The sequence below is a fragment of the Ovis canadensis genome, chromosome 5 (assembly GCF_042477335.2).
Source record: "Ovis canadensis isolate MfBH-ARS-UI-01 breed Bighorn chromosome 5, ARS-UI_OviCan_v2, whole genome shotgun sequence".
Classification (NCBI taxonomy): Eukaryota; Metazoa; Chordata; class Mammalia; order Artiodactyla; family Bovidae; genus Ovis; species Ovis canadensis.
In genome coordinates this window covers 30,419,281-30,444,271 of record NC_091249.1, presented here as the reverse complement: position 1 = coordinate 30,444,271, position 24,991 = coordinate 30,419,281, and the positions used below count along the sequence as shown (strand labels likewise).

Below are 24,991 nucleotides of genomic sequence, written 5' to 3'. Positions count from 1 at the left end.
AATACTTGTGAAACATATATATATATATATATATATATATATATATGTGCCAGGTGCTGGGGGTAGTGGTTTTAACATAGACACAAATTTCTAAATACTCAATGAAAAAAGTAAGTGTAATAAAATATCAGGTTTCAGGGACAGTAGTGTTGTGAAAAGTGAAAGTCACTCAGTCGTGTCCAGCTCTCTGTAATCCATGGACTGTAGCCCACCAATGAATTCTCCAGGCAAGAATACTGGTAATCAGGGCTTAATGTGGGGGGAGGGAGTGGGACAGTTTGTGATGGGGTGGGGAATAAAGGCTGTGATTTGAAATGGAAAGGTTTGTGAAGACTTCATGAGAAGGTGGCCTGGAGCTAAGATTTGCAGAAGATGAGGGAGCTGGCCATGGAGCTGTCTAAGGCAGAGGACCAGCATGTGCAAAGGCCCTGTGGCAGGACTCTAGGGTGAGTCCTAGGACTTTAGATTTTGGGGTGACCTCGTGGGTTCAGGGAACATTGAGGAGGCCCTTTTTGACTGGAAGAGAGCAAATGAAGGAGAGAGTGGAAGAGATAAGGGAAGAGCCTTGTGGTGTACAGGCAAGACTTTTACTCCCAACGAGGGGGGCTGTGGGACTCAGTGTCTTGACTGGGGTGTTCATAGGCACCCTCTGATGGGGGGGTTACAGACTGTGGTGGGTGAAAACGAGAGCCTGGGGATGAGGTGGAGGAGACTGGTCCAGGTTAGCAAGAAGCAGGGCTGGCCAAGCAAGGAGGTGAAGAAGGGAGGGGTGAGAAGAGGATGGATTTTGAGTATGTTCCTGAGGTGGTACCGCTCTTGGGTTGCGTGCAGAGGAAGGCAATGGGTCTCCGCCTAATTACCCTGTCCCCATGCCCAGATGCCCTGGTGTTAGCTGGTGGGCGAAAGAGAGGCCAGGTCCTGCTTGAAAAGGGGCTGGGCTGGGTCTGGCCAGGTGCTCCCCCCCCCACCCCCACCCCACGGCTCCTCCTCCTCCACCCCCTCTCAGGGCGACAGTTACAGGCAAAAAAGAGGAAGTGGTAGCTAGCTAGCAGAGGCAGGCAGGCGGGCGGGCGGCGGGCGGGTGGAGGAGGCCGCGAGGGTGTGCGGACCGGCCTGGGAAGGCAGCGGCCATGGAGCTGTGGCGCCAGTGCACCCACTGGCTCATCCAGTGCCGGGTGCTACCGCCCAGCCACCGTGTGACCTGGGATGGAGCCCAGGTGTGCGAGCTGGCGCAGGCCCTCCGGGATGGCGTCCTTCTGTGCCAGCTGCTCAACAACCTGCTGCCCCACGCTATCAACCTGCGGGAAGTCAACCTGCGTCCCCAGATGTCCCAGGTGAGACGGGCCACAGGCAGGCCTGCCGGAGGGTGGGTGGCAGGAGGCACCCCAGGCTGGTACCCAATTGCACCTCTGGGCCAGCAGTGAAGAGAGGAGGCTGGCCCCCACTCTGGCCCTGGCATGGGGGATATGTGAGGGTCCTAACACTGAAGATTCAGGGGTGGCCCCCCAAGGTTAACAGGAATGGGTTCCCACGTCTAGGCTGAAAACTGGCAAACTTGGAGTTAACCCAAGTCCAAAACCTCAGGCTGACTCCGCTGGAGATTTAGACCCTGAAAGGGACATGCTAAGGGTCCGGAGGGGGCCCTAGGAATCTCCTGGGTGGCCGATAGGGCACCTGAGATTTTGGACTCCCTTGACCCCGCCACCCCCTAAGATTCTGGCTATGGGGGAAGGGCCTCCTCCTATTCCTTCCCCCACATGCGTCGCCTCCTCCTGGGCCCTGGGCCCCTTCCTTCCCCTCACATCTTCCCCTTGGCTTCCTGCCGTGGCCTGGGGCAGCATGGGGAGGGTTGGGGGGACTGTGGGTCTGGGACTCTGGTCTTCCTAGCTCTGTCCATCCCAAGAGGTACATTGAGGCAGGAGGCAGTCCCAAAGAGCCCTGAGACTGGGTTCTTGGGGTTTGGGGGAACCTAGAAATAGCCGCTTTTTTCTCTGTAGGGATTTCTGCAAGGGCCCCAGGGTTCATGGGGTGGTGGATTTGACTTCAACCTCCTCGGCTCAGGAAATATATTCAAATCCCTATTTGAATGTGGTTGGGTGGGGGAGGTCACTGGACTGGATTCTCTCTCTGTTGTACCTTCTCTGGTTCCCTCTAGCTTTTTGAGCACTGGATGAAAAGTAATGTCTGCTGATGGCCAGTGGTAGGGGGCACCCTGCCTGCCCTGGGATCTGAGGGGACACTAGCCATCCAGCCCTCAGGTCCCACCCCAGGATGAAAGCCTTGTCTGGAGGTGCAGTGGACTGGTGGGGGGGCCCTTTCTGGGGATGGATGGGGGGCGGCCTGGGGGCACTGCCTCTTTTCCGGGTTGAGATGCCACGTGCAGATGAGGGGAGGAGCAGTAAGTCATCAGGGAAGGGTCCCTGGGGATGTTTCCTGGTGACAGGCCCACGCGTGGGAGAGATGGGTGGCTCACCCTCCCTGAGCACAGGCAGGTTTCCTGAAAGAATGAGGGAATCCCAGAGATCCCCCACCCCCCCGGCCAGCTGTTGCGGCCACAGGACACAATTATGCCTACATGTGTTTGCACACAGAAGGAAGTAGCCCTAGGATCAGTCAGGCCTCTGACCTGTGGGCAGTCGAGACCCAGTGTGGCTTTGATAGCCGCTAATGGGAAAGTGGTTAGACCTAAGGATGAACTTCCATCCTTGCCTGCATCTTCCCTACAGCTGGTTTCTGATAAAGGGCAGTGGGGTGTGTCATTAACCTCTAAGAGGGCAGCTGCAGGGGCTAATGAATCCTGATTTTCTGTGCTGGTCAATGCCAAGGACCCAGGTCTCAGTCTGGCCCTCAAGGAGTTCCCAGACTGAGGAAGACAGACATTCCCTAGCCCTGTGTTGTCAGGACTGAGACAGAGGGAAAAAAAAATTCTAGGCTGAGGGCCCTGGAGCAAAGGCAAAAGATTGCCTGGGGGAGTTGGGCTTAATGCAAGAGGGAACATTTGTGCTGGGCTTTGAAGAGTGAGTAGGAGTTTTCTTATTGCTCTGACTTTGGTGCCTAGCTGTGTCAGACCCTGGCACTGGGCAAGGGTGTTCCATGATCCTCCCTATCTGGGAGCTCTGGGCCTTCCTGCCCTGTGCATTTTATCTCCTTTTGAAGTGCAATCCAGTGCGCTGTTCACAGTGGGGCCATGCGCGGGAAGCTAAAAGGTAGTCATTTTAAACCAAAGGGAGGTGCCCCAAGAACAGCCTCTTTAAGTTTGCAAGTCCCTGTCAACAGATTTAAGCCAGGGCTATGAATTGCCAGTGAGGTGTGGAAGGGCAAAGAGAGAAAAGGGAGGGCTCCTGGTGGGGGTGGGATGGGGTGGCGGACACACAGTGCCGTAAATAAAGGTGTGGAGTCTGGAATTAGAATGCGTCTCGGTTTTTCTCATTTCCTCCTGAGAGCTCCTCTGCTTTTGCTCCACTCTTTCCTGGGTAGAGTGGGAAGAGCATATTCGTTCACTCATTCATCCGTGGTGCTGAGACAGTGGGACAAAGACACACACAAACCTCTGTTGTCAGGACTTCCCTGGTGGTCCAGTGGTTAAAACTCCCTATTTCTACTGCAGGGGACACGAGTTTGATCCCTGGTCAGGGAACTAAGATCCCACATGCCACGCAGCACGATCAAAAATAAATAAGTAAAGTACTCCCTGCCCCTCCGGAAAAAAAAAAAAAAAAAACTCCATTGTCAAAGAGCTGACATTCTAATGGGAGACACTGACAGTGGGCAAATAAGGCAACATATACGTTGTCTGGAATGGTAGGTGGTCTGGAGAAAGGGGGGCTTGGGAGGGTGAGGCTGCACTTTCGCATATGAGGTCTGAGAAGCTTCCCTGATGAGGTGACATTTGAGCAGAGACCTGGGCAAAGTGAGGGAAGAGCTGGGTGAATTGAAGGAAACAGCTCCTGGCAAAGACCCCAAGGTAGGAGCAGGTCAGTGGCCACATAGTCGTGCTGCGGGGCAGTGAATGGGCGGGCTGTGTGGGCATAGTTCATGGGTGAGGTCAGATTGAAGTGGGTCTCCACGCTGGATGAGATCTGAGACCCAGAGAGAGGACGATGTCATTCCAGATGGCCACAGGGGTGACTGGACACTCTTTGCTGTCTCTGGGAGCCCAAATTCTGGGTGGCAGACATGAAACTTTAAAGCTGAGGAAGTGGAGAGGAAGAGATGAATGTGACCGTCATTGTGGGAAAGATCCCACCAGGACTGGGGAGCTGATTATATTGGGAATGGGGGTGGTCACTGGAGCCAAGATGATGAATCTTTTTTTCAGTTTCTCCACTGTGTGACCTTAGGCATGTTACTTAACCTCTCTGTGCTTCCGTCCCCAGCCAATAAATCCTGACACCATCAGTAGAGGCAGGGAAGGGAGAGGGTGGGAGGGTTAGAACAGGAGGAGTGGGCTGATGCTAGAGGTGGTGGTGGTGGCTTGGAGGCGCCAGATCTAGGCTCAGATCCCGGCTGCACCACTTCCTGGTTTCACCTCTCTGAACCTCAGTTTCCCCATCTGTGAACTGTGGCTAAAAATGGCACCTTTGAGGGGAGGACTGTTGTAACATTTCAATACCACTCGGCATAGTGTCGACACCTGGTGTGCTGTGCTGTGCTCAGTCGCTTCAGTGGGGTCCGACTCTGTGTGACCCCATGGACTGTAGCCCACCAGGCTCCTCTGTCCATGGGATTCTCCAGGGAAAAATACTGGAGCGGGTTGCCATGCCCTCCTCCAGGGGATCTTCTCCACCCAGGGATCAAATCTGCGATAAACTCTCGCTAAAAAGTCTTCTTAGGAAAGATAAGGGAAAATGGGAGGGTTGGTAGCATAGCTTGGTAGCTTGTAGGAGTTTGGGTTAGGGCAGTGGTTCTCAGCTGGGGTGGTTTTGCTCCCCCAGCAGGGGACCTTTGGCAATGTCAGCCTGGGTTGTCACTTCTGGGAGCTGCTACTGTTATCCAGTGGATAGAGACGGGGGATGCTGTGCAATACCTGACAATTTCACATACAACAGAGAATTACCCAGCCCCAGTGTCTACAGTGGGATTCCTAGGTGGTGCAGTGGTAAAGAATCCGCCTGCCAGTACAGGAGATGTGGGTTCCATCCCTGGGTAGGGAAGATCCCCTGGAGGAGGAATGGCAACCTACTCCAAAATTCTTGCCTGGAAAACTCCATGGACATAAGAGCCTGGCAGGCTACAGCCCATGGGGTCTCAAAGAGTCAGACAAGCCTGAACACGCACGCACCCAATGTCAACAGGGCTGACTTTGAGAAACCCTGTGCTGGGGGACAGAGAGCCTGGTAGAATCTTTAAAATATTTGATTCTTTAGTTAAATAATATGTGTGTATCGTTCCAAGTTCAAAACATGTAAAAGGTGTGCAGAGAAAAATATAACCTCTGGCCATCTTCCTCAGATACCCAAGTCCTGCTTTCCCCCGTAAGTGACTACTTTTTTTAAGCTGACTATATATCCTTACAGAATTTTCTTATGCACATAGAAATTTAGGTTCTTATTAACTACACTCCTCTCTTTCTGTGAGAGACAGAACATACTATCTGTATAGCCTGCTTTCGTTACTTTAATCATCACCTTGGTCGTCTTTCCAAATCAATTCATACAGTGTTCCCATTCTTTTAAAAAAATGACTGCAGCATCACTTCTCGGCCTTTTGGCTAAGATCATGTATAAAAGATTGACTGCAGGATATTCTAGATTGTCCATTTACCAAACAAACTACTTCTATTGGGCTAACCACATGCCAGGCATTCTTCCAAACTAGGGCTTGGCAAACTACAAGAGGGCTGAATCTGGACCACAGCTTGTTTTATAAATAAAGTTTTATTGGCACACACCCATGCCCATTTGTTTATGTTTTATCTATAGCCAATTTCCAGTTACAATTCTAAATTTGAGTAACTGACGAAGACAGTATCTGGCCTATGGTGCTGAAGACATTTATTATCTAGATGTTTGTAGAAAAAGCGAGCTCATCCTTGGTTTAAACACTTTTTACACAGTGACTTAATCTGCACACTGCATCTGGGAAAACTGAAACCCAGAAGTTAGTCCCTAGCCCCAGGGTAACCAGCTTGAACTTGACAAAGTCAGAGATTTGAATCTATGCAGCCTGGCCCCAGGATCCTTACTCTTTTTTTTTTTTTTTTCCTTTCCTTTTTGGCTGCCCTGTGTTGGCATGTGGAACTTCCCCAATCAGGGATTGAATCCATGCCCCCTGCATGGACTCTTAACCACTGGCCCACCAGGGAAGTCCCTCAGAATCCCTACTCTCTCCTTAGAATCTTTACTGTTAGCTTACTCTAAACTCAATTCCATGGCCCCAGCTGGGCAGTGGTTTATTTTACCATTACTCCTATTGCTGGGCACTTGTATTGAACCAGGCTTTTGTTCTAACACACTTTCTGTGATCAGTAACCTTGTCCATGAACTGTTTTTCAGCTCCTCTACTGTGTGACCTTGGGCATGTTACTTAACCTCTCTGTGCTTCCGTTTCCTCATCTCTAAAATGGAGATAATAAGTCCTTATGTGAAAGTATTGTTGTGAAGGATAAATGAGTTACTATAAAGAACATAGGAAAGTATCTAGTTATGCATAAATGCTGTTATTGCAGCCAGATACATGAGCAAGTATATCCATGGGATGAATTCTCAGAAGGGTTTCTTGGCTCAAAGCAGGTGAGTCTGTGTTTTTGGTAGATCCTGCCAAATTGTTCTCTGTATGGGGTTGTTCCCATATGCATTGTTCAATTACATTACCTCTAACAGTGAGAATGCTGGTTTCTTCATTGCCTTGCCAACAGTTGTTAAGCTTTTGGAGTCTTGCCAGCTTGGGTGATAAATGAAGCTCATTATGACTCAGTTTACATTTCTCTTAGTCTGAGACTGAGCATCCTTTCTTATAAGAGTTATTTTCATTTTCTTTCTGCAAACTAATATTTGTTCATATCATTTGCCCATGTTTTTCCCTTCTAGGACTATTGCCCCCTTTTTAAAAATTGATTTTTAGGAACTCTTTATATACTGAGCTGTTCTGAATTTCAAGTCAGGTACTTAGTAGCCTTGTGATCTTGGAGAAGAAAATGACTTATTCTATCTGAGCCTTATCTACAAAATGGGGGTGTGGACAGCATTGTTATCGCAGGGTTGTGTGAAGGTTCAGCAAGATAATATAGGCTAAATTTTTATCACAGTGATTGACATATGTTTGATACACAGCATGTAAATTAATGGGAGTCATTCTTTTTGCTGATTTGATTTCAGTGGGTCTGAGCTTACCTGTAGGATAGGTCAGGGTGCAAAATGTTAGTTATTGTAGTGAACGGTATTTCTTCAGTGAATTTAAAGAATTTCCTTCTGGCTTATATCACAACCTGGTTTGGGTCAACTGGGGGATTAAGGAAATATTCCTTTATATATGTGTATATATATATATATATATATATATATATCTTTTATTTATTTATTTATTTTTTGGCTGTACTGGGTCTTAGTTTCTGCGCAGGCTTTTTTTCTGGTTTCGGTGAGCAGGGGCTACTCTCTAGTTGTGGCACGAGGGCTCCTCACTGCTGTGGCCTCTGTTGCTGCAGAACTCAAGCTCCAGGGCTCGCACGCTCTGTACTTGTGGTTCTCAGGCTCTAGAACACGGCTCAGCAGTCGCGCTGTACCAGCTTAGCTGCTTCGAGGCATGTGGGATCTTCCCGGGCTAGAGATCGAACCCACGTCTTCCGTATTGGCAGGTGGATTCTTTACCACTGAGCTACCAGGGAAGCCCAGCCGCTCTTTACAAAGTCCCTACAGGACCTGGGCTCCTTCTGCCTCATGGCCCCACCCTCCCTGAAGCCCTTGGAGTCAGAAGGCAAAGGAGGGAGTGATGAGGAGGGAAACCCTGGGAGGTTTTCATGGACCAGACCCAGAAGTGACACCATCACCTCCATCCTTGTTCTGTTGGCCAGAACTTGGTTATGTGGTCCCATCCAACTGCAAGGCAGGCTGGGAATGTAGTTTAGCTCTGTGCCAGGAAGGACAAAGAAATGGGTTGGGTGGATATAGAGAAGGCAGTCTGTCACTGGGTGATGCCTAGCTGACTTCAGCCATGTAGCTTTGGAGGGGGGTGGATTTGAGGAAACCTCTGTGAGATGAAGTAGGAGGAGGACATGGACCAGAGCCATGGGGAAGGATTCAGCTGGAGACAGAGTGGGGCCTGGGTACAAGGAAATCTCAGCCCAGTGGGTTGGCTTGGGTTGGGTGGAAGACCTCATCTAAACATGCCCATTAGGGCTGATGGTGATGGAAGCTTGACAGAGTCAATATTTGGTGCCGTGCCTTCTTTCCCATTCCATTCTGTTCTGTTCACTGACTCCCTCTCTGGACCTAGTACCAGGAAACGTCACCCTTCAGGACTTCATGGAGTATGCTGGAAACCCCTAGCCCTTCCCTTGCTCTCAGCTCTCCCGTGCATGGTTCCCCTTGGAGCAAAAGGCAAAATCTTCAGCATGATCCATAAGAGCCTATGCATTTGGTCTCTGCCTGCCTCTCAGCTCTCATCTCCTCCTTCACCCTACTGTAGCCACATGGGTCCCCTCACTGTTCTTAGAACTCACCAGGTACAATTCAGCCCCAGGGCCTTTGCACTTGCTGTGTTTCTCCACAGATCACTCTTCTCCTCAGATATATACCCTGGTTGTTCTCTTATCTCCTGAAGATTTTTTGTCAGAGAGATTTCTGCTGGTATCTTTATATGAAATTATATCCCCTGCCCTGTCTGCCATGCCCGCCCCCACCCCCCACCCCCCACACACAACACCTTCTATTCCCTTCCCTTTTTAAAATTTCCTCTGTAATTCCTAGTGGGTCTTCCCAAGTGGCTCAAAGAATCTGCCTGCCAAAGCAGCAGATGCAAGCTCTATCCCTGGGTTGGGAAAATCCCCTGGGGGAGGAAATGGCAACCCACTCCAGTATTCTTGCCTGGAAAATCCTATGGACAGACGAGCCTGGAAGGCTATGGTCCTTGTGGTTACAAAAGAGTTGGACACAACTTAGTGACTAAACAAAAACGAAGTAGTACTTAGCACTTGCTGACTTACTATTGATTTTTTTTTAAGTAAAAAAATTATTTACTTATTTGGCTGTGTTGAGTCTTGGTTGTGGCATGTGTTGTGGTGCATGGGCTAACGCAGGGCACCATGGGCTCAGTAGTTGTGGGGCAGGGGATTAGTCGCCCTGCGGCATGTAGGATCTTCCTGGACAAGGGATCACACTTGTGACCCTTGTGTTAGAAGGCAGATTCTTAACCATTGGACCACCAGGGAAGCCCCAGACTTACCATAGTTTTTTGGCTTATTTGGTTATTATCTGCTTCCCCCATTGGAATATCAGGGAAAAGCTTTTTGTCTGTTTGGTTCACAATTGTGTCCTTAGTTCTTAGGACAGCACTCAGTGCATAGTAGGTGCTTAATAAAATTGTTGTTGGTGTAGTTGCTGAGTCGTGTCCGACTGACTTATGACCCCATGGATGATATAACCTGCCAGGCTCCTCTGTCCATGGCATTTCCCAAGCAAAGAATACTGGAGTGGGTTGCCATTTCCTTCTCCGGGGGATCTTCCTGATCCAGGGATTGAATTCTTATCTCCCACATTGGCAGACGGATTCTTTACCATTGCTCAGGCAGATTCTGAGCCACCGGGGAAGCCCCACTCAATAAAACATTGATCAGATATCCATTCATTCAGTCATTCAGTACAGGGGTCAGCACCCTATAAACCGTCAGCGGTCTGCCTCTTTTTGTGAGCAGAGTTTAACTGATACAAAGTCTTGGCCACTTGTCGTCACATTGTGGCTGCTCTCTCTCTCTGTGACCTACGGCAAAAACTCTATGACCTGCAGAGCAAAAAAACCCAAATGACTGTCTGCCTCTTTACAGAGTTTGCTGATCCATCTCTGATTTAGTAGGTATTTGTTGAGTGCTTATGACTAGGTAGTGGTAGCTGGTAATCGGTGATTGAGAATGAATTACCTGAGATCATCCTGACTTTACTAGTTCCAGGCTACATGACTTCAAGCAGTTGCCTCAGCTTTCTCATGTTCGGTTTTCTCATCCGTAAAATGGGGCAAATGAAGCTGATGATGATAGCAATAATAACAAAAGTAATAATGGTGATGAGGCTGCCACCCACCTCAGAGACATTTCTTTGTACTAGTTCCACTCACTGGGTGATGGAGAGCCCCACCATGAATGAGACACAGACCATATTGCAGCTCGTGGAAACAGATGAGGAAGTAGGCACTCAGTGATGGGTGGGTGGCACCCAGGGCATTGTGGGAGCAGAGAGAAGGGAAGTCCCAGAAACAATCAGGGTAGGCTTTCTGGAGGAGATGACATGCCAACTGACTGCGGGAAGTCAGGGTATATTTCAGGGGCCAAAAGGAGTTCTGTTTCGCTCTTGCAAAAACTAATGGTGCAAGGAAGTGGGCAGGACCCGAGGATGGACCTTGCCGAGATGGACTGTCCTCCTTTGATATCAAGGATGGTGTTCTGAGACCTGGACTTTAAGAGGAACATGAAAGTCAGGTCCCTTGGGGGAACAGTGTTCTTGAAGAAATAAGGGATGTTCAGTTGGAGAAGTTTAAGGTTTGAGGAAATTCTGAGCTTAATCTGCAGAAGTTTCAAGCAAGAGTCTTAGATCTTGTGACAGAAAACCCAACTGAAACTGGCTTAGTCAAAAATAATGTTTATTACCTTACATAACTGAAAAGCTTGGGAGAGAAGGCCTTTAGGTTCAGCTGGATCCAGGGTCTCGACAATATCTCAGGAACCCTCCTCTCTCTACACATTGCCCTCCATCTCTTAACACTGTTTTCTTTGAAGTGTTTTCCTCCATCTTAGTCATTCTTTGCCCTCATAGAGGTAGATATGAGTGTCCAGATGTTCCAAATTTTTATTCCCACAATTCTGTGTCCAGTGGAAAATGAGAGGGTCGATTTAATGGCTCCTAAACCCCAGATCTCTCTTTCATTGGAGACGATCATTTGAGGAAGGAGGTGACATGTCCAATCCTGAACCCATTGCTGGGAGAATGCATGGTCTGGTTGATCAGGCCAGATCACACGCACATTCCTGGCATTGGTGAGGTAGTCAGCTCTACCCAAAGAAACTAGACAGGGGGAAGGGCTGTTTCATCCGGGGAAATTGAGGGATGGTTACCAGAAAAGCAGGGAGAAGTCAAGAGGCAGTTGATCCACAGATGTTTATCTTGGTATCAAGTGCTAAACTGAGTCCAGAGTTTCTCAATATCAGCAGTGCTGAAATTGGCATTTCATTCTCTGTCCTGGGAGCTTGCCTGTGCGTTGTAGGAAGGTGGGAGCAACAAAATGTCCCTGGGCATTGCGAAATATACCCTGGGGGGCAGAATTGCCCCTGGGAGAACCACTGTTTTGGAGGGAGTGAGCTTCTTGTGTCCGAGAGGTGGGAGGTGGATGGGGGAGGGAGGTGAGTAGGGGGAGGTGGGTGGCGCAGAATTTAAAGAGAAATGAACAATTAATTACTGGCTGGGGTAAAGATGAGATTGAGAGCTTCTTCAAGTTAGATATCCCTTTATTTTATTATTGGGCAGCCAGCAGCAGCAGCAGCAGCAGCACTGTGCTGATGACTGGGGTGATGGGAAAAAACACCACAGATTTGTTCTCTGCTCTCCTGAGTTGGTGGCCTCCTGGGAGAGAAGGCTGCCTGTGTTCTGCTTTCTGTGGCCGCTGTAACAAAGTCGCAAAAACTGGGTGGCTTGAAACAACAGCTATATTGTCTCAGAGTTCTGGAGGGCAGTGGTTGGAAATCAAGGCGTCAGCAGCATCTTGCTCCAACTCCAGGCTATAGGGGAGAATCCCTTATTTGCATCTTCCAGCTTCGACTGGCTCCAGGCATTCCTAGGCTTGCGGCTGTGTTATTCCAGCCTCTGCCTCCATTTTCACATGACTGTGTCCTTTATGTCTGTCTGTGCATCTCATAGTCTGGAATAATCTCCTCACCTTGATACCCTTTATGATGTTTTTGCAAAGTCATTTTTAGAAAAATGGAGCGCACCCCCTCTGCATTGGAAGCACAGGGTCTTCTTTGGCCTGTGCTGGGTCTTTGTCGCTGGCTAGCAGAGGCTGCTCTCTGGCTGTGGTACACGGTCTCCTCATTGCAATGGCTTCTCTTGTTGTGGAGCAGGGCCTCTAGGGTGCATGGGCTTCAGTAGTTGCAGCATGTGGGCTCAGCAGTTGTGGCTTCCAGGCTCTAGAGCACAGGCTTAAGAAGCTGTGGGGCACGGGCTTAATTGCTCCGTGGCATGTAGGATCTTTCCAGGTCAGGGCTCGAACTTGTGTCTCCTGCACTGGCAGGCTGATTCTTTACCCCTGAGCCACCGGGAAAGACCACCCTCCGTCCCGGGCCCTCTTTTCCAAATAACATCACATTCACTGGTGCCAAGGACCTGATGTGGATGTATCTGGGGGCTTCCTGTCAACCCCCTGCAAATCAGTAAAACACAGTAGTAAGTGTTGCAGATGGAATAAATCAAGGTTCAGGATGCTGAAGAGCAAATAGAGCAGGGTGGTCAAGGAAAGCTGAGAGCTGAAGAATGAGGAGCCAGCTCGAGGAAGCATGGGGGCAGGGACAAGAAAGCCTGTGCAATGGCCCTGTGGCAGGCAGGTGAGAATGAAGAATCTGCTGGCTGAAGAAGGTGAGCCACTGAAGGGTGAGTGGAGGGAAATGATGCATGTGGGAGGAAGGCACTTCACTGGAAAATGCTTTGGGACTGTGTATGGAATTTAAATGGGATTGGAAATCTTTGGAGGGTTTTAAGCTGCTCTACGGTGACCAGACTCTAAAGGCAATAGAGGTAGCAGCAAGGGAACCTGGGAGGAGGGAGTTGATGGAGGGGTTCCAGGGAGAAGTGATGGGGGCTTGGACAAGGAGCTGGGGACAAGGCACCTGCCTCCCATTTTGGGGCGGTTGGGCTGATCAGACTTGCTGACAGATTGGATGGAGGAGGGCTCGAAATAAATGAAAGGAGGAGGCCAGATGATGTCAGGCAAAGGTTGTAGCTTAGGGACCTGCACAAATGGCAGTATCATTTGCTGAGATGGGAAGGCTGGGGGAGATATAGCTTTTGGGGAGTTCTGATTGGGCCATCTGACCCTGGAGTTGGGAAGCAGCCCAGCGTGCCGGTTAGTGCAGTGGTTCCTTTTTTTTTTTTTTCAGTCCTGACTAGGGATTGAACCTGGGTCACAGAGCAGTTGTTCTTAACTGGGGGTAGGGGGGAAGCAGCTCTGTCCTACCGGGGGACATGTGGCTCCCCTACCAGGGGAGATGTTTTGGGCTGTCCCTACTGGAGGGAGTGGTGTGGTTCTGTGTTGAGTGGGTAGAGAACAGAGGTGTAGCTATTTGTCCTCTTGTGCCCAAGGCAAAGGTCAATATAGTCAACACTATGGTTTTTCTAGTGGTCATATACAGACATGAGAGCTGGACCATGAAGAAGGCTGAGTGCTGAAGAATTGATGCTCTTGAATTGTGGTGCTGGAGAAGACTCTTGAGAGGCCCTCGGATTGCAAAGAGATCAAGCCAGTCAATCCTAAAGGAAATCAACCCTGAATAGTCATTGGAAGGACTGATGCTGAAGCTGAAGCTCTAAAACTTTGGCCATCTGATGTGAAGAGCAGCCTCGCTTGGAAAGACACTGATGCTGGAAAAGATTGAGGCAAAAGGAGAAGGCAGTGGCAGAGGATGAGATGGTTAGATAGCATCACTGACTCAGTGGACATGAATTTGAGGAAACTCCGGGAGATAGTGAAGGACAGGAAAGCCTGGCGTGCTGCAATCCATGAGGTCACAAAGAATCGGACGCAACTTAGCAACTGATCAATAGCAAGAATGCCCAAGATAGCTGCCCCGTTATCAGTCATGCTAGGACCTAGAAACCCTGTTTGAGGGCCATGGACTCTGGTTGCCTGGGTGTCTGGGTGCCAATCCTGACTTTGTGATCTTGGATGAGCTGCTGAACCTCTCCGTGACTTGGTTTCCCCCCTTTGGATTGGGGGTAAGGATAGTACCTACCCTATAAGGTTGTAGTGTCAGGGGCCAGAAGGATGTAATGTCAAGAGACCTAAAGAAGAAAGTGTATCCACATCCAGGTCTTGGTACTTGGAATTTTTTTTTTTTTGGTAAATCTCCATCACCTGTCACTTTGATAGTTTGTTAATTCTCTCTAAAGTGTGAATAACTGGTAGTCATAAATTCCTCTTTCCAGGAGAACCTTCCATCTTCCTTGGAAACCGATTTTGGGGTTTATTGGATTTATTGATTTACAATAGGGTTTATTGTTTATTGACTAGCAACTGATCAATAGCTAATAGCTGAAATTGTTGCTAATCAATAAACCCTGTTGTAAATGAATTAATTAATGATTTATTTTGGCAGCACCATGTGGCTTGTGGGATCTTAGTTCCCTGACCAAGGATTGAACCCAGGCCACGAGCAGTGAGAACGTGGAATCCTAACCGCTGGACCACCAGGGAACTCCCCAGGTTTGGGTACTTTGAAAACAATAATTTTAATGAAATGGATGGGACTAGATTCAGAAAGTATAATGAATAACAACAGAAACAGGTCTTACTAACTGAGCACTTACTTACCTGCAAGTGTTGTTCTAAGTACTTATGACTTAGGTACCTCTGTGTTGCAGTGATCTGTTGCTGTGAAACAGACCTGCCCAAACTAAGTGATGTATGTCAATAACTATGTTATCTTTCTCACAGATTTAGTGAGTCTGGGGTTCAGATGGGGCGTGGTGACGCTGGTTTCAGCTCTGTGAGGAGAAACCTTGAATATCTCGGGGCTGGAAGCACCTGGAGCTTTCTTCACTCTCTTGTGGGAGTGCCTAGGCTAGGATGACTTGAAGCTCTGCTTAGCTGGAGCTCTTGCCTGGAAAACTGGCATGAGGTCTCTCCATGTGACTTGCGTTTCCTCACAACATGGTGACTGGGCTTTCAAGAAGGAGTGTGGAGAGACAGCAAGTGTTTCTTAAGAAACCAAGGCAGAAGCTGAAAGCTTTCTTCTGACCTAATTAGGAATCATATGGTGCCCCTTGGTTGTGTTCTCAGTGACAAGCAAGTAGCTGAGACCAGCCTAGATTCAAGGGGTGGGGAAACAAACTCCACCTCTTGAGGGGGATTTGACAAGTCATACTGCAGAAGAGCATGCTGGATGGTGGTATTTTTGTTGCCATCTTTGGAAAGCACAGTTATTAATAATTTCGCTGAGTTGTATCCGACTCTTGTGACCCCATGGACTGTAGCCCGCCTGGCTCCTCTTTCCATGGGATTCTCCAGGCAAAAATACTGGAGTAGGTAGACGTTCCTTTCTCTAGGGGATCTTCCCGACCCAGGTTTCCTGCATTACAGGCAGCTTCTTTTACTGTCTGAACCACCAGGGATGCCTGCTACTAAGGTAAGCCAGAGCGTAGTCATAGATTGAAGAAAAAAATAGAAGGAGGTAGTAGGACCAGGACCCTGGGGTCAGAACCATTTGACAGGAGCTAGACCTTCAGGCTAAAGCTGTCTTCAGGGAGCTGAGACCATGGAGGAGGTATATTTGCTGCTGGAGAGGCAGAACAAGAGAAGGAGAAATACCCTGGCTTCTCTCTTCCTTCCACCCTCTGGTCTCCTGCCTGGGCCTCCCATTGGCTAGAACTAGCTGGAAGGAAGGGTGCAAAGGCACCTGGGAAATGCAGTTCCCTTTGACACAGAGCCAAGCAAAGGAAGGACAGGTAGGATCTGAGAGCAAGCAGGCTAATTACCCTCATAGACCCTGAGCAAGTGACTGCCTCTTCGTGCTCAGAGTGTTATCTCAGCTCCCATCCTTTGGCCACCTGATTCAAAGAGCTGACTCACTGGAAAAGACCCTGATGCTGGGGAAGGTTGAAGGCAAAAGGAGAAAGGGGTGGCAGAGGATGAGATGGTTAGATAACATCTCCAACTCAATGGACATGAACTTGAGCAAACTCTGGGAGATAGTAGAGGGCAGAGGAGCCTGGTTTACTACAGTCCATGGGGGTCACAAAAGAGACATGATTTAGCGACTGAACAGCAATGAAGTGTCTTAGTTAAAGAAAGCTCTTCTTGCTCTTTGCCTAAGAATCAATGATAAGCAATGGTTTTCTTTCCAGTGGCAGGGCCCTCCTAAGCTTTAATGGCTCTGCTGCTTTTGGACTCTTGTTCACTCTTAGATCAAACCCAGATCTTGTTTCTTAGGACTCTCCTTATCACATGTCCCCAGCTAATCATCCTCCTCCAGATAACCCATCAGAGATCTGCCTCTATGATTACGTCTTCAGCTTCCTCCAAGTTCCCTCTCAACGAGGAAGAACACCCACAGTGCTTTCATGACCCCTCAAAGGATGGGGTTTCCAGAACTTCTCCCTGGGGGTTGGCTGTCTTGTGGTTTGCTTGGGGGACCCAGAGTGACCCCCAGATGTTTGCAGCATCTGAGCATCCCAAGAGAGGTGGGGCTGTTGCCGTCGATCTTAGCTGTGACTGAGCGGGGGACCAGGGGAGAGTTGGAGAAAATGCTTCGAAAGACACCAATCATGTGTACTTGGGACTTCCCTGGTGGTCCGGTGGTTAGGGCTTCACCTTCCAATGCAGGGGGTGTGGGTTTGATCCCTGGTCAGGGAACTAAGATCCCACATGCCTCATGGCCGAGAAATCAAGACATAAAACCGAAGCAGTGTTGTAACAGATTCAGTAAAGACTTAAAAATGGTCTATATCAAAAAAATCTTTTTTAAAATGTTAAAAAATATAATTTGTGTTTCCCTCACAGGGACTCTGGGAGATAACGGCAGGATGGTGGGATGCTCCCACGGCAACACTTGCCCCATTTCCCTCACATGGCCCCAGTTTTGGTAAATCAGCATCGGATACCACCCGTGGCTCAGTCCCTCCCACTCCCCCTTTCTCACTCTGGTCTCCAGCCTCTTCCTTTAAAGCACCAGGCAGGGTCCAGTCTCAGGGTCTTTGCACTAGCTGTTCCCTCTGCCTGGAAGGGTTTTCTTCCAGACACCTAACCAGATTATTCCCTCCTTCAAGTCTTTTTTTTTTTTTTTTAATTTCAACACTTCTTCTTCTTATGTTTGGCTGCTCTGGGTCTTTGTTGCTGTGCGCTGGCTTTCTCTAGCTGCAGCAAGCAGGGGCTACTCTTCGTCGTGGTGTGTGGGTTTCTCACTGCGGTGGCTTCTCTTGTTGCAGAGCACGGGCTCTAGGCACGCAGGCTCAGTAGTTGTGGTTGCCCCGAGGCATGTGGGAATCTCCTGGACCAGGGATCAAACCCGTGTCCCCTACATTGGCAAGTGTATTCTTAAACGCTGGACCACCAGGGGAAGTCCTCCTACAAGTCTTTATTCAAATGCCACTCTCTCAGTGAGCCTTCTCTGGCCCCTTCATTTAGAATGGCACTCCTTCCTGGCATGCCCCATCCCGTTATCCTGCTTACTTTTCTCGCTTAATATTTACCACCTCCTAATAAGCATGGCTGAAACTCCAGTACTTTGGCCACCTCATGCGAAGAGCTGACTCATTGGAAAAGGCTGATGCTGGGAAGGATTGGGGACAGGAGGAGAAGGGGACAGACGACAGAGGATGAGATGGCTGGATGGCATCACTGACTCGATGGACATGAGTCTGAGTGAACTCTGGGAGTTGGTGATGGACAGGGAGGCCTGGTGTGCTGTGATCCATGGGGTCGCAAAGAGTCAGACACGACTGAGCAACTGAACTGAACTGAACTGAATAAGCATGTCACCCCACTCCAGTACTCTTGCCTGGAAAATCCCATGGATGGAGGAGCCTGGTGGGCTACAGTCCATGGGGTCACTAAGAGTCAGACACGACTGAGCGACTTCACTTTCACTTTTTACTTTCATGCATTGGAGAAGGAAATGGCAACTCACTCCAGTGTTCTTGCCTGGAGAATCCCAGGGGTGGGGGAGCCTGGTGGGCTGCTGTCTGTGGGGTCGCACAGAGTCGGACACTACCGAAGTGACTACGCAGCAGCAGCAGCAATAAGCTATATGAACTTTCCAGGTTGTGCAGTGGTGAAGAATCCACCTGCCAATGCTGGAGACACAAGAGACATGGGTTTGATCCCTGGGTTGGGACTATCCCCTGGAGAAAGGAATGGCAACTCACTATAGTATTCTTGCCTGGAAAATCCCCATGGACAGAGGAGCCTGGCAGGCTACAGTCCATGGGGTTGCGAAGAGTAGGACATGACTGAGCACGCACGCACGCGTGCACACACACACACACACACAAGCTATATACACACTCACGTAACACATTTGTTGCCTGTCTCCTGCCAGAATGTCAGCCTCGTGGAGGCAGGGATATAAATCTATTTTTTCACAACTGTATCCCTAGCATTTAAACCAGTGTTTGGAACATAATAGTTGCTCAATAAATATTTCCCTAATCAGTGAATGAGTGGCTAAATGATCAGAGACCCCTTTCATGCTACTCCCTTTGCCTGGAACACTCTTTCCCCCACCTCACACTCTAAAATAATATTTACAGTAAGTCCCCTACATACGAACAATCTCCATTCCCTGTAAGTCTGATTTTTTCATAAGTCCAACAAAGTTAGACCAGGTACCCCAAACTAACACAATTTGTTATATAGCGCTGTACTGTAATAGGTTTATAATACTTTTTACACAAGTAGTGGGGCTTCCCAGGTGGCGCAGTGCTAAAGAATCTGCTTGCCAATGTGGGAACCACAGGAGATGTGGATTCGATCCCTGAGTCGGGGAAGAGACCCTGAAGAAGGGAATGGCAATCCACTCCAATATTCTCGCCTGGAAATACCATGGACAGAGGAAACCGGCGGGCTACAGTCCACGGGGGTCGCAAAGAGTCGGTCAAGACTGAGCAGCTAACCAATGACAACTGCTTGGTATCTGCCTCACTACTAGACTGTAAGCTCTGAAGGGACAAGGTTCTGTCTTAGCCACCAGCCAGTCCCAGGATTTGGCATACAGTAGGCATTCAACACATGATTGCTGAATGAAAGTGTGGCCCTGACTGTTGGGTAGGGGATAGAGTGGAGATTCGACTGGTATTTTTATTTCCATGGTGAGGATGAGGAAACAGAGGTACCGGGGAGGTGCAGTGACCCATCCAAGGTCCTTCAGGTTGCAGTTGACTTGGCTGAGAGTCAAACTCTGTTTGTCTGATTCCCCTGTACTGGTAGTGAGATGTTGAGTGCGTGCTCGAGTGGGAGGGGAGGGGATGGGGAGAGAGATGGGCTGGAGTAGGGAGGGTTTTGAATGCCAGGAAGAGGCGTTTATACTCAACACCTCTGCTTGCAGGCTTCGAAAAGGATGCACAGCACGCCCACCCTCTCTGGTCTGCAGGAAGAAGTCTTGCGAGCTCAAGATTAAGGGGTTGCACGGGCTGAATGCGGCGGGGCCGCCCTTTCTCGGTCTCCCCCGAGCAAGCCCTGGTAACAGGCATTTCCTGTTTCCGGTCGGCTCCCTGGGGCTGGGGTGGGGGTGGGGGAGCTGGTTTCTGCTTGTTTGTGGGCTCAGCTCTGGCTTCTGACTCTCCTGCCCCACGTACGCTACATCCCTTCGCCCCCATCTCCAGCACCCCAAGGGACCTTTATCACTGCACACCAGTTCCCCGAAAGAGGGTGATGAACTGGTCGACCTTTCCAGCTTTCTTTGCCTGGTGCAGGGCTGTGATGGTGGGGGACCTGCAAGCAAGGGGAAGTGTCTGGGTGCTGATTTGCATATGGGCGAGATGCCAGCCCAGCTCTGAGGTTCTGGTGGAGGGACGAGGGGAACTGAGGGGGTTGCCCCCCCACTCCCCCGGCAGGGAGGAAAAAAGTCTCCCAGGCCCCTCCTCCATTTAGTCAAAGGGCCTCCTGTCCTTTGCTAGCTTCGCCCACACTTCCGGCTACCAGGAAGTCCGTCTAGTGGTCTAACCTCAGTCACTCCTGCTGTCGGAGGGAGCCCCTTTCTTCACCTGGCCCTACTCCAGCCCAAAGGGCTGATGAGTCATACCCTCTTTCCCCTTTTGAGATGTCACATGACTGGGTGGTTGGGGGGAGGCTTAAGGCTCAGCTGATCTTCCTGAGGTCAGCAGAGAACTTCCTCCTTCAGGCCAGATGGGGCCATCTGTTTTGTTGTAGGTCCTGTCTGGACTCATCCCACAGAGGCTGCCAGGCTGCAGAGTGGTACATGTGTTTCCTGTCACATGCTGAGCCCCTCAAACTGCTCAGTGGTCTTTCCCAGCATCAGGGTCTTTTCCAGTGAGTCGGCTCTTCGCATCAGGTGGCCAAAGGATTGGAGCTGAGATAACACACTGAACTCAAAAAGGCAGTCACTTGCTCAGGCTCTATGAGGGTCATTAGCCTGCTTGCTCTCAGATCCTACCTGCACTTCTTTGCTTTGCTCTGTATCAAAGGGAACTACATTTCCCAGGTGCCTTTGCACCCCGGTTTCCAGGTATTTCCACCTGCACTGCAGCACCATGAAACACAAGGCAACCTGGTGTAGTTTGAAGAGGCTGGGCGAGGAGCACCGCCTCTGGACCTGCAGAGCTGGTATCTGGCTCCCCACTTCTACCTGTGTGGCCTTGGGAAGGGGCTATCTCCTTTCTGAGCCTCAGTTGTCCCATCTGTCAAATGGAGATCCATTTCTTCATCAACTTTTTTGGGCACTGACTGTGTGCTGGGCCTTGTTCTAGCTGTCGAGGCCACAGCAGTGAACCACATACACAGAGAATCCTGCCTTCGTGGTGCTGATGTCCTAGAGTGTTAGGGGGGCTTGCGTGGGGGGAATACAGACAATCACAAAATAAATAAGTGAGAACTTCCTGGTGGTCCAGTGGTTAAGAATCTGCCTGCCAATGCAGGGGACACAAGTTTGATCCCAGGTCCAGGAAGATGCCACATGCTGCAGTGCAGCTAAGCCTGAAAGTTGCAACTACTGAAGCTGTTGAGCCCTAGAGCCTGTGCTGTGCAACAAGAGAAGCTACTGCGATGGGAGGCCCGCACACTGCAACTGGAGTCTAGCCCTCACTTGCCACAACTAGAGAAAGCCCTCGAGCAGCAACAGAGACCCAGTGCAACCAAACATAAATAAATACAATTTTTTAAAAAATTCAAAAGTGAAATATGTGTATGTTACAATTTTATTTTATTTTTTTGGCCATGCTTCTCAGCTTGTGGGGTCTTAGTTCCCCGACTAGGGATCGAATCGGGACCCAGGGCAGTGAAAGCGCCAAGTCCTAACCATTGGACCACCAGGGAATTCCCTACAAGCTTAAATTGAGTGGTTGGGTTGAGTCTCCTGAGAAATGACATTTCATCAAAGGTCCAAAAGTGACAAGGAAGGGAGGCACCAAATTAACTGGGGGGATGGACAGTCTTCTAGGAAGAAAGTAACCCGGTGCAAAGGTCCTAGGGCTGAATCTTGCCTGACTGTTCTAGGAATAGGGAGGAGGGCCAAGTGGGTGAGGAGAGGATGGGGAGGAGCTGAGTGGAGGGAGGTGATGGTGGAAGGTTGCGCGGGTGAGCTGCAGAGAGGACTTGGGTTTGCATCCAGGCGTGTTGTCTTGGAGGGCTCTGTTGCTTTAGGTGCGTGTGTGCTAAGTTGCTTCAGCTGTGTCTGACTTTTTGCGATCCTATGGATGGTAGCCCGCCAGGCTCCTCTGTCCATGGGGATTCTCCAGGCAAGAGTACTGGAGTGGGTTGCCATGCCCCCCTCTAGGGGATCTTCCTGACTCAGGGATCGAACCTGCGTCTCTTGCATCTCCTGCATTGGCAGGCAGGTTCTTTACCACTAGTGCCCCCTGGAAAGCCCTTCTAGATGGTAGGAGCTGAAAAATATTTGTCGATGATCACAAGGGGCATTCAGGCAGAGGGAAAATAGGAACAAGGTGTAAAACGTAAAACATGTAACATTTAGGGGTGGGGAGGGACATCATACTAAGGGATCCCAGGGCAGGGGAATGAGGCTGAGGACTCCGCTTGGGTAAAGAAATTGGGGGAGGCTTCCTGGAAGAAGAGATATTGGAGATGAGCCTTGAAGGATGAGCAGAAGTCCACTAAGCAGATGTGACAGGAGCCCTTGGCTCAGGTTCCAGCTGTTCGTTTACTGCCATGTGTGTAATTAGTGGAACAATTACAAGAAGAGCTAGAGTGGGTAGTCACGGGGCCTCTGAGGATCATTCAGACCACAGCTGGCTCTGGCCCTTAAGGCTACTGTATTAGGATAACACTAGCTGCTGTAACAAATAAGCCTTTGCAGTGACTTAATTAAAAAGAAATTTATCTCCTGTTCACCTAGTAGTCCAATGTTCCTCCTGGTGTCAGGAGGGAGGTTTTTTCCTGATGGTGTGATTCAGAGACTATTTTCATTTGTGGCTTTGCTATCCCTCAAAGTCTCAGCATCATTTCTGTCTGTAGACAACGGGAGAAAAGAAAGTATGCAGAATGCAATTTCACTTCTTAAATGCGTTGCCCTGAGAATGATGCATATAATGAATACTCGTATTCCATTGGCTGGAACTAGGCATATGGCCACATCCACTTCCAAGAGGGGATGGAAATGTAGTCTTTGGCTGGGCAGTCAGCTTTCCAGCAGCAATTCCATATTATAGAAGAGAAAGCATGCATTCTCGTGGACTTCTCGTGGCCTCTGCACAGGTAGGCAGCAGAAATAGAACTAAGGCCTGGGAGGTGCTATGAGATACCCAGCTTGCTTTGTGACCTTGGATAAGTTCTTCCTGTCTGGATTTTTTTCCTTTCTCTGGTTGATGAACACTGGAGACTAGTGGTTGCTGCTGCTGCTGCTAAGTCACTTCTGTCGTGTCCGACTCTGTGCGACCCCATAGACAGCAGTCCACCAGGCTCCCCTGTCCCCGGGATTCTCCAGGCAAGAACACTGGAGTGGGTTGCCATTTCCTTCTCCAACACATGAAAGTGAAAAGTGAAAGTGAAGTCGCTCAATCGTGTCCGACCCTCAGTGACCCCATGGACTGCAGCCTTCCAGGCTCCTCCGTCCACGGGATCCTTCAGGCAAGAGCACTGGAGTGGGGTGCCATTGCCTTCTCCGACACCAGTGGCTACCTGAGGTCTTTTCCAGTTGTGAGACCTGATGGGTTGGTGAATGCTCTTGGGCTTTCCAGCTGGAGCTAAGAAGATGACGGTGAATACAATTATAGTGATGATGATGGTGGTGATGGTGATGGCAGTGATCTGGTGACCGTGGTGGTGGTGACAGTGGTGATTATGATGGTGATTTGCTGCTGCTGATGGTGATGATGATGGTGGTGGTGGTGGTAATAGTGATCACGATGGGGACATTGGTCATGATGATGAAGATGCTGATGATACTGATGTGATGATGATAAAGATGATTATGGTGGTGGTAGCCATACTACTGATGATGTGGTAATCACTATGGTGATAACAAGGGTGATAGTAAGGATGATAATGATTACTTCCAGATATTGAGGTTTCACACCATGCTGAACCCTTTACATGGATTATTCTATAGAATTACAATAACGTGCCACAGTGGGTATTGCGATGGTCCGTTTTATAGGTGAGGAAACAAGTTCAGAGAGGGGAGGTGATTTTTTCCAAAGACACACAGCCAATAGGAGAATCTTCTCTTATCCTTCTTTTGGACACACCTTGAGTTTTGTGAGATCTTAGTTCTCCAACCTGGAGAAGGCGAAGGCACCCCACTCCAGTACTCTTGCCTGGAAAATCCATGGATGGAGGAGCTTGGTAGGCTGCAGTCCATGGGGTCACTAGGAGTCGGACACGACTAAGCGACTTCACTTTTCCTTTTCACTTTCATGCACTGGAGAAGGAAATGGCAACCCATTTCAGTGTTCTTGCTTGGAGAATCCCAGGGACGGGGGAGCCTGGTGGGCTGCCGTCTCTGGGGTCTTACAGAGTCGGACACGACTGAAGCGACTTAGCAGCAGCAGCAACAGCAACAGTTCTCCAACCAGGAATTGAGCCTGGGCCCTTGGCAGTGAGAACATGGAGTTCTAATCACTGGTCTGCCACAGAATTTCCTTTGTGTATCCTTTTGGATTAGGGGCACTGTGGGAGTTTATTCTCCATCCTGTTCCCTACCTTACCATCCCTACATTACCGTCCTGGCTCCAGGGATTAAAGCTTATAAGGTTTAAAGAGAGCCCTGGAGTTCGGTGATGGTCACATAAAAGATGTTCAATGAAAAGTCATTCTGGGATATTAATAGTAATTGCCTTAAATCTATAGCTCAGTTTTGGTGAAGGCTGAAAATTTTAAAATATTGAGTAGTTCTAGGTAAGAATTAGTACATATTTCACTCTAGTTATTTAGATGCTCCTTCATACCTTCCCATAAAATTTTATAATTTACTTCGTAAAGGATTTGTACTTCTTTTGTTAGGCGTGTTAATATTAACCAACTTTGTTGTTCGTTTTACATTTTGTTGTTGTTTAGTCACAAAGTTGTGTCTGATTCTTTTGCCACCCTATGAACTCTAGCCCATCAGGCTCCTCTGTCCGAGGATTTCCCAGGCAAGAATACTGGAGAATATATTACCTACTCCAGGGGATATTCCTCACCCAGGGGTTAGACCTGTGTCCCTGAATTGGCAGGCAGTGAGCTTTTACATTTTTTGCTACTGCTGAGTCGCTTCAGTCGTGTCCGACTCTGTATGACCCCATAGACGCCAGAGCCCACCAGGCTCCCCTGTCCCTGGGATTCTCCAGGCAAGAACACTGGAGTGGGTTGCCATTTCCTTCTCCAATGCATGAAAGTGAAAAGTGAAAGTGAAGTCGCTCAGTCGTGTCCGACTCTTAGCGACCCCATGGACTGCAGCCCACCAGGCTCCTCC

At 49.3% G+C, this 24,991-nt stretch overlaps 1 protein-coding gene and 1 long non-coding RNA gene across 2 annotated transcripts in view; both read left to right on the top strand.

The window, feature by feature from the left end:
* Nucleotides 1-1,006: 1,006 nt before the first annotated feature.
* VAV1 (vav guanine nucleotide exchange factor 1) overlaps nt 1,007-24,991 on the top strand; it is a 65,647-nt gene continuing 41,662 nt past the window's right edge. Inside the window, exon 1 of the mRNA XM_069589363.1 lies at nt 1,007-1,334. Within this exon, the coding sequence (XP_069445464.1) occupies nt 1,131-1,334 (204 nt within the window). The 5' untranslated portion in view covers nt 1,007-1,130. The remainder of the gene's footprint in view (nt 1,335-24,991) is intronic.
* Nucleotides 15,271-21,260, top strand: LOC138931532 (uncharacterized). Its single transcript, XR_011446600.1, has 4 exons — nt 15,271-15,535; nt 16,909-16,990; nt 19,451-19,584; nt 20,275-21,260. It is a non-coding gene; the product is annotated as an uncharacterized lncRNA (long non-coding RNA).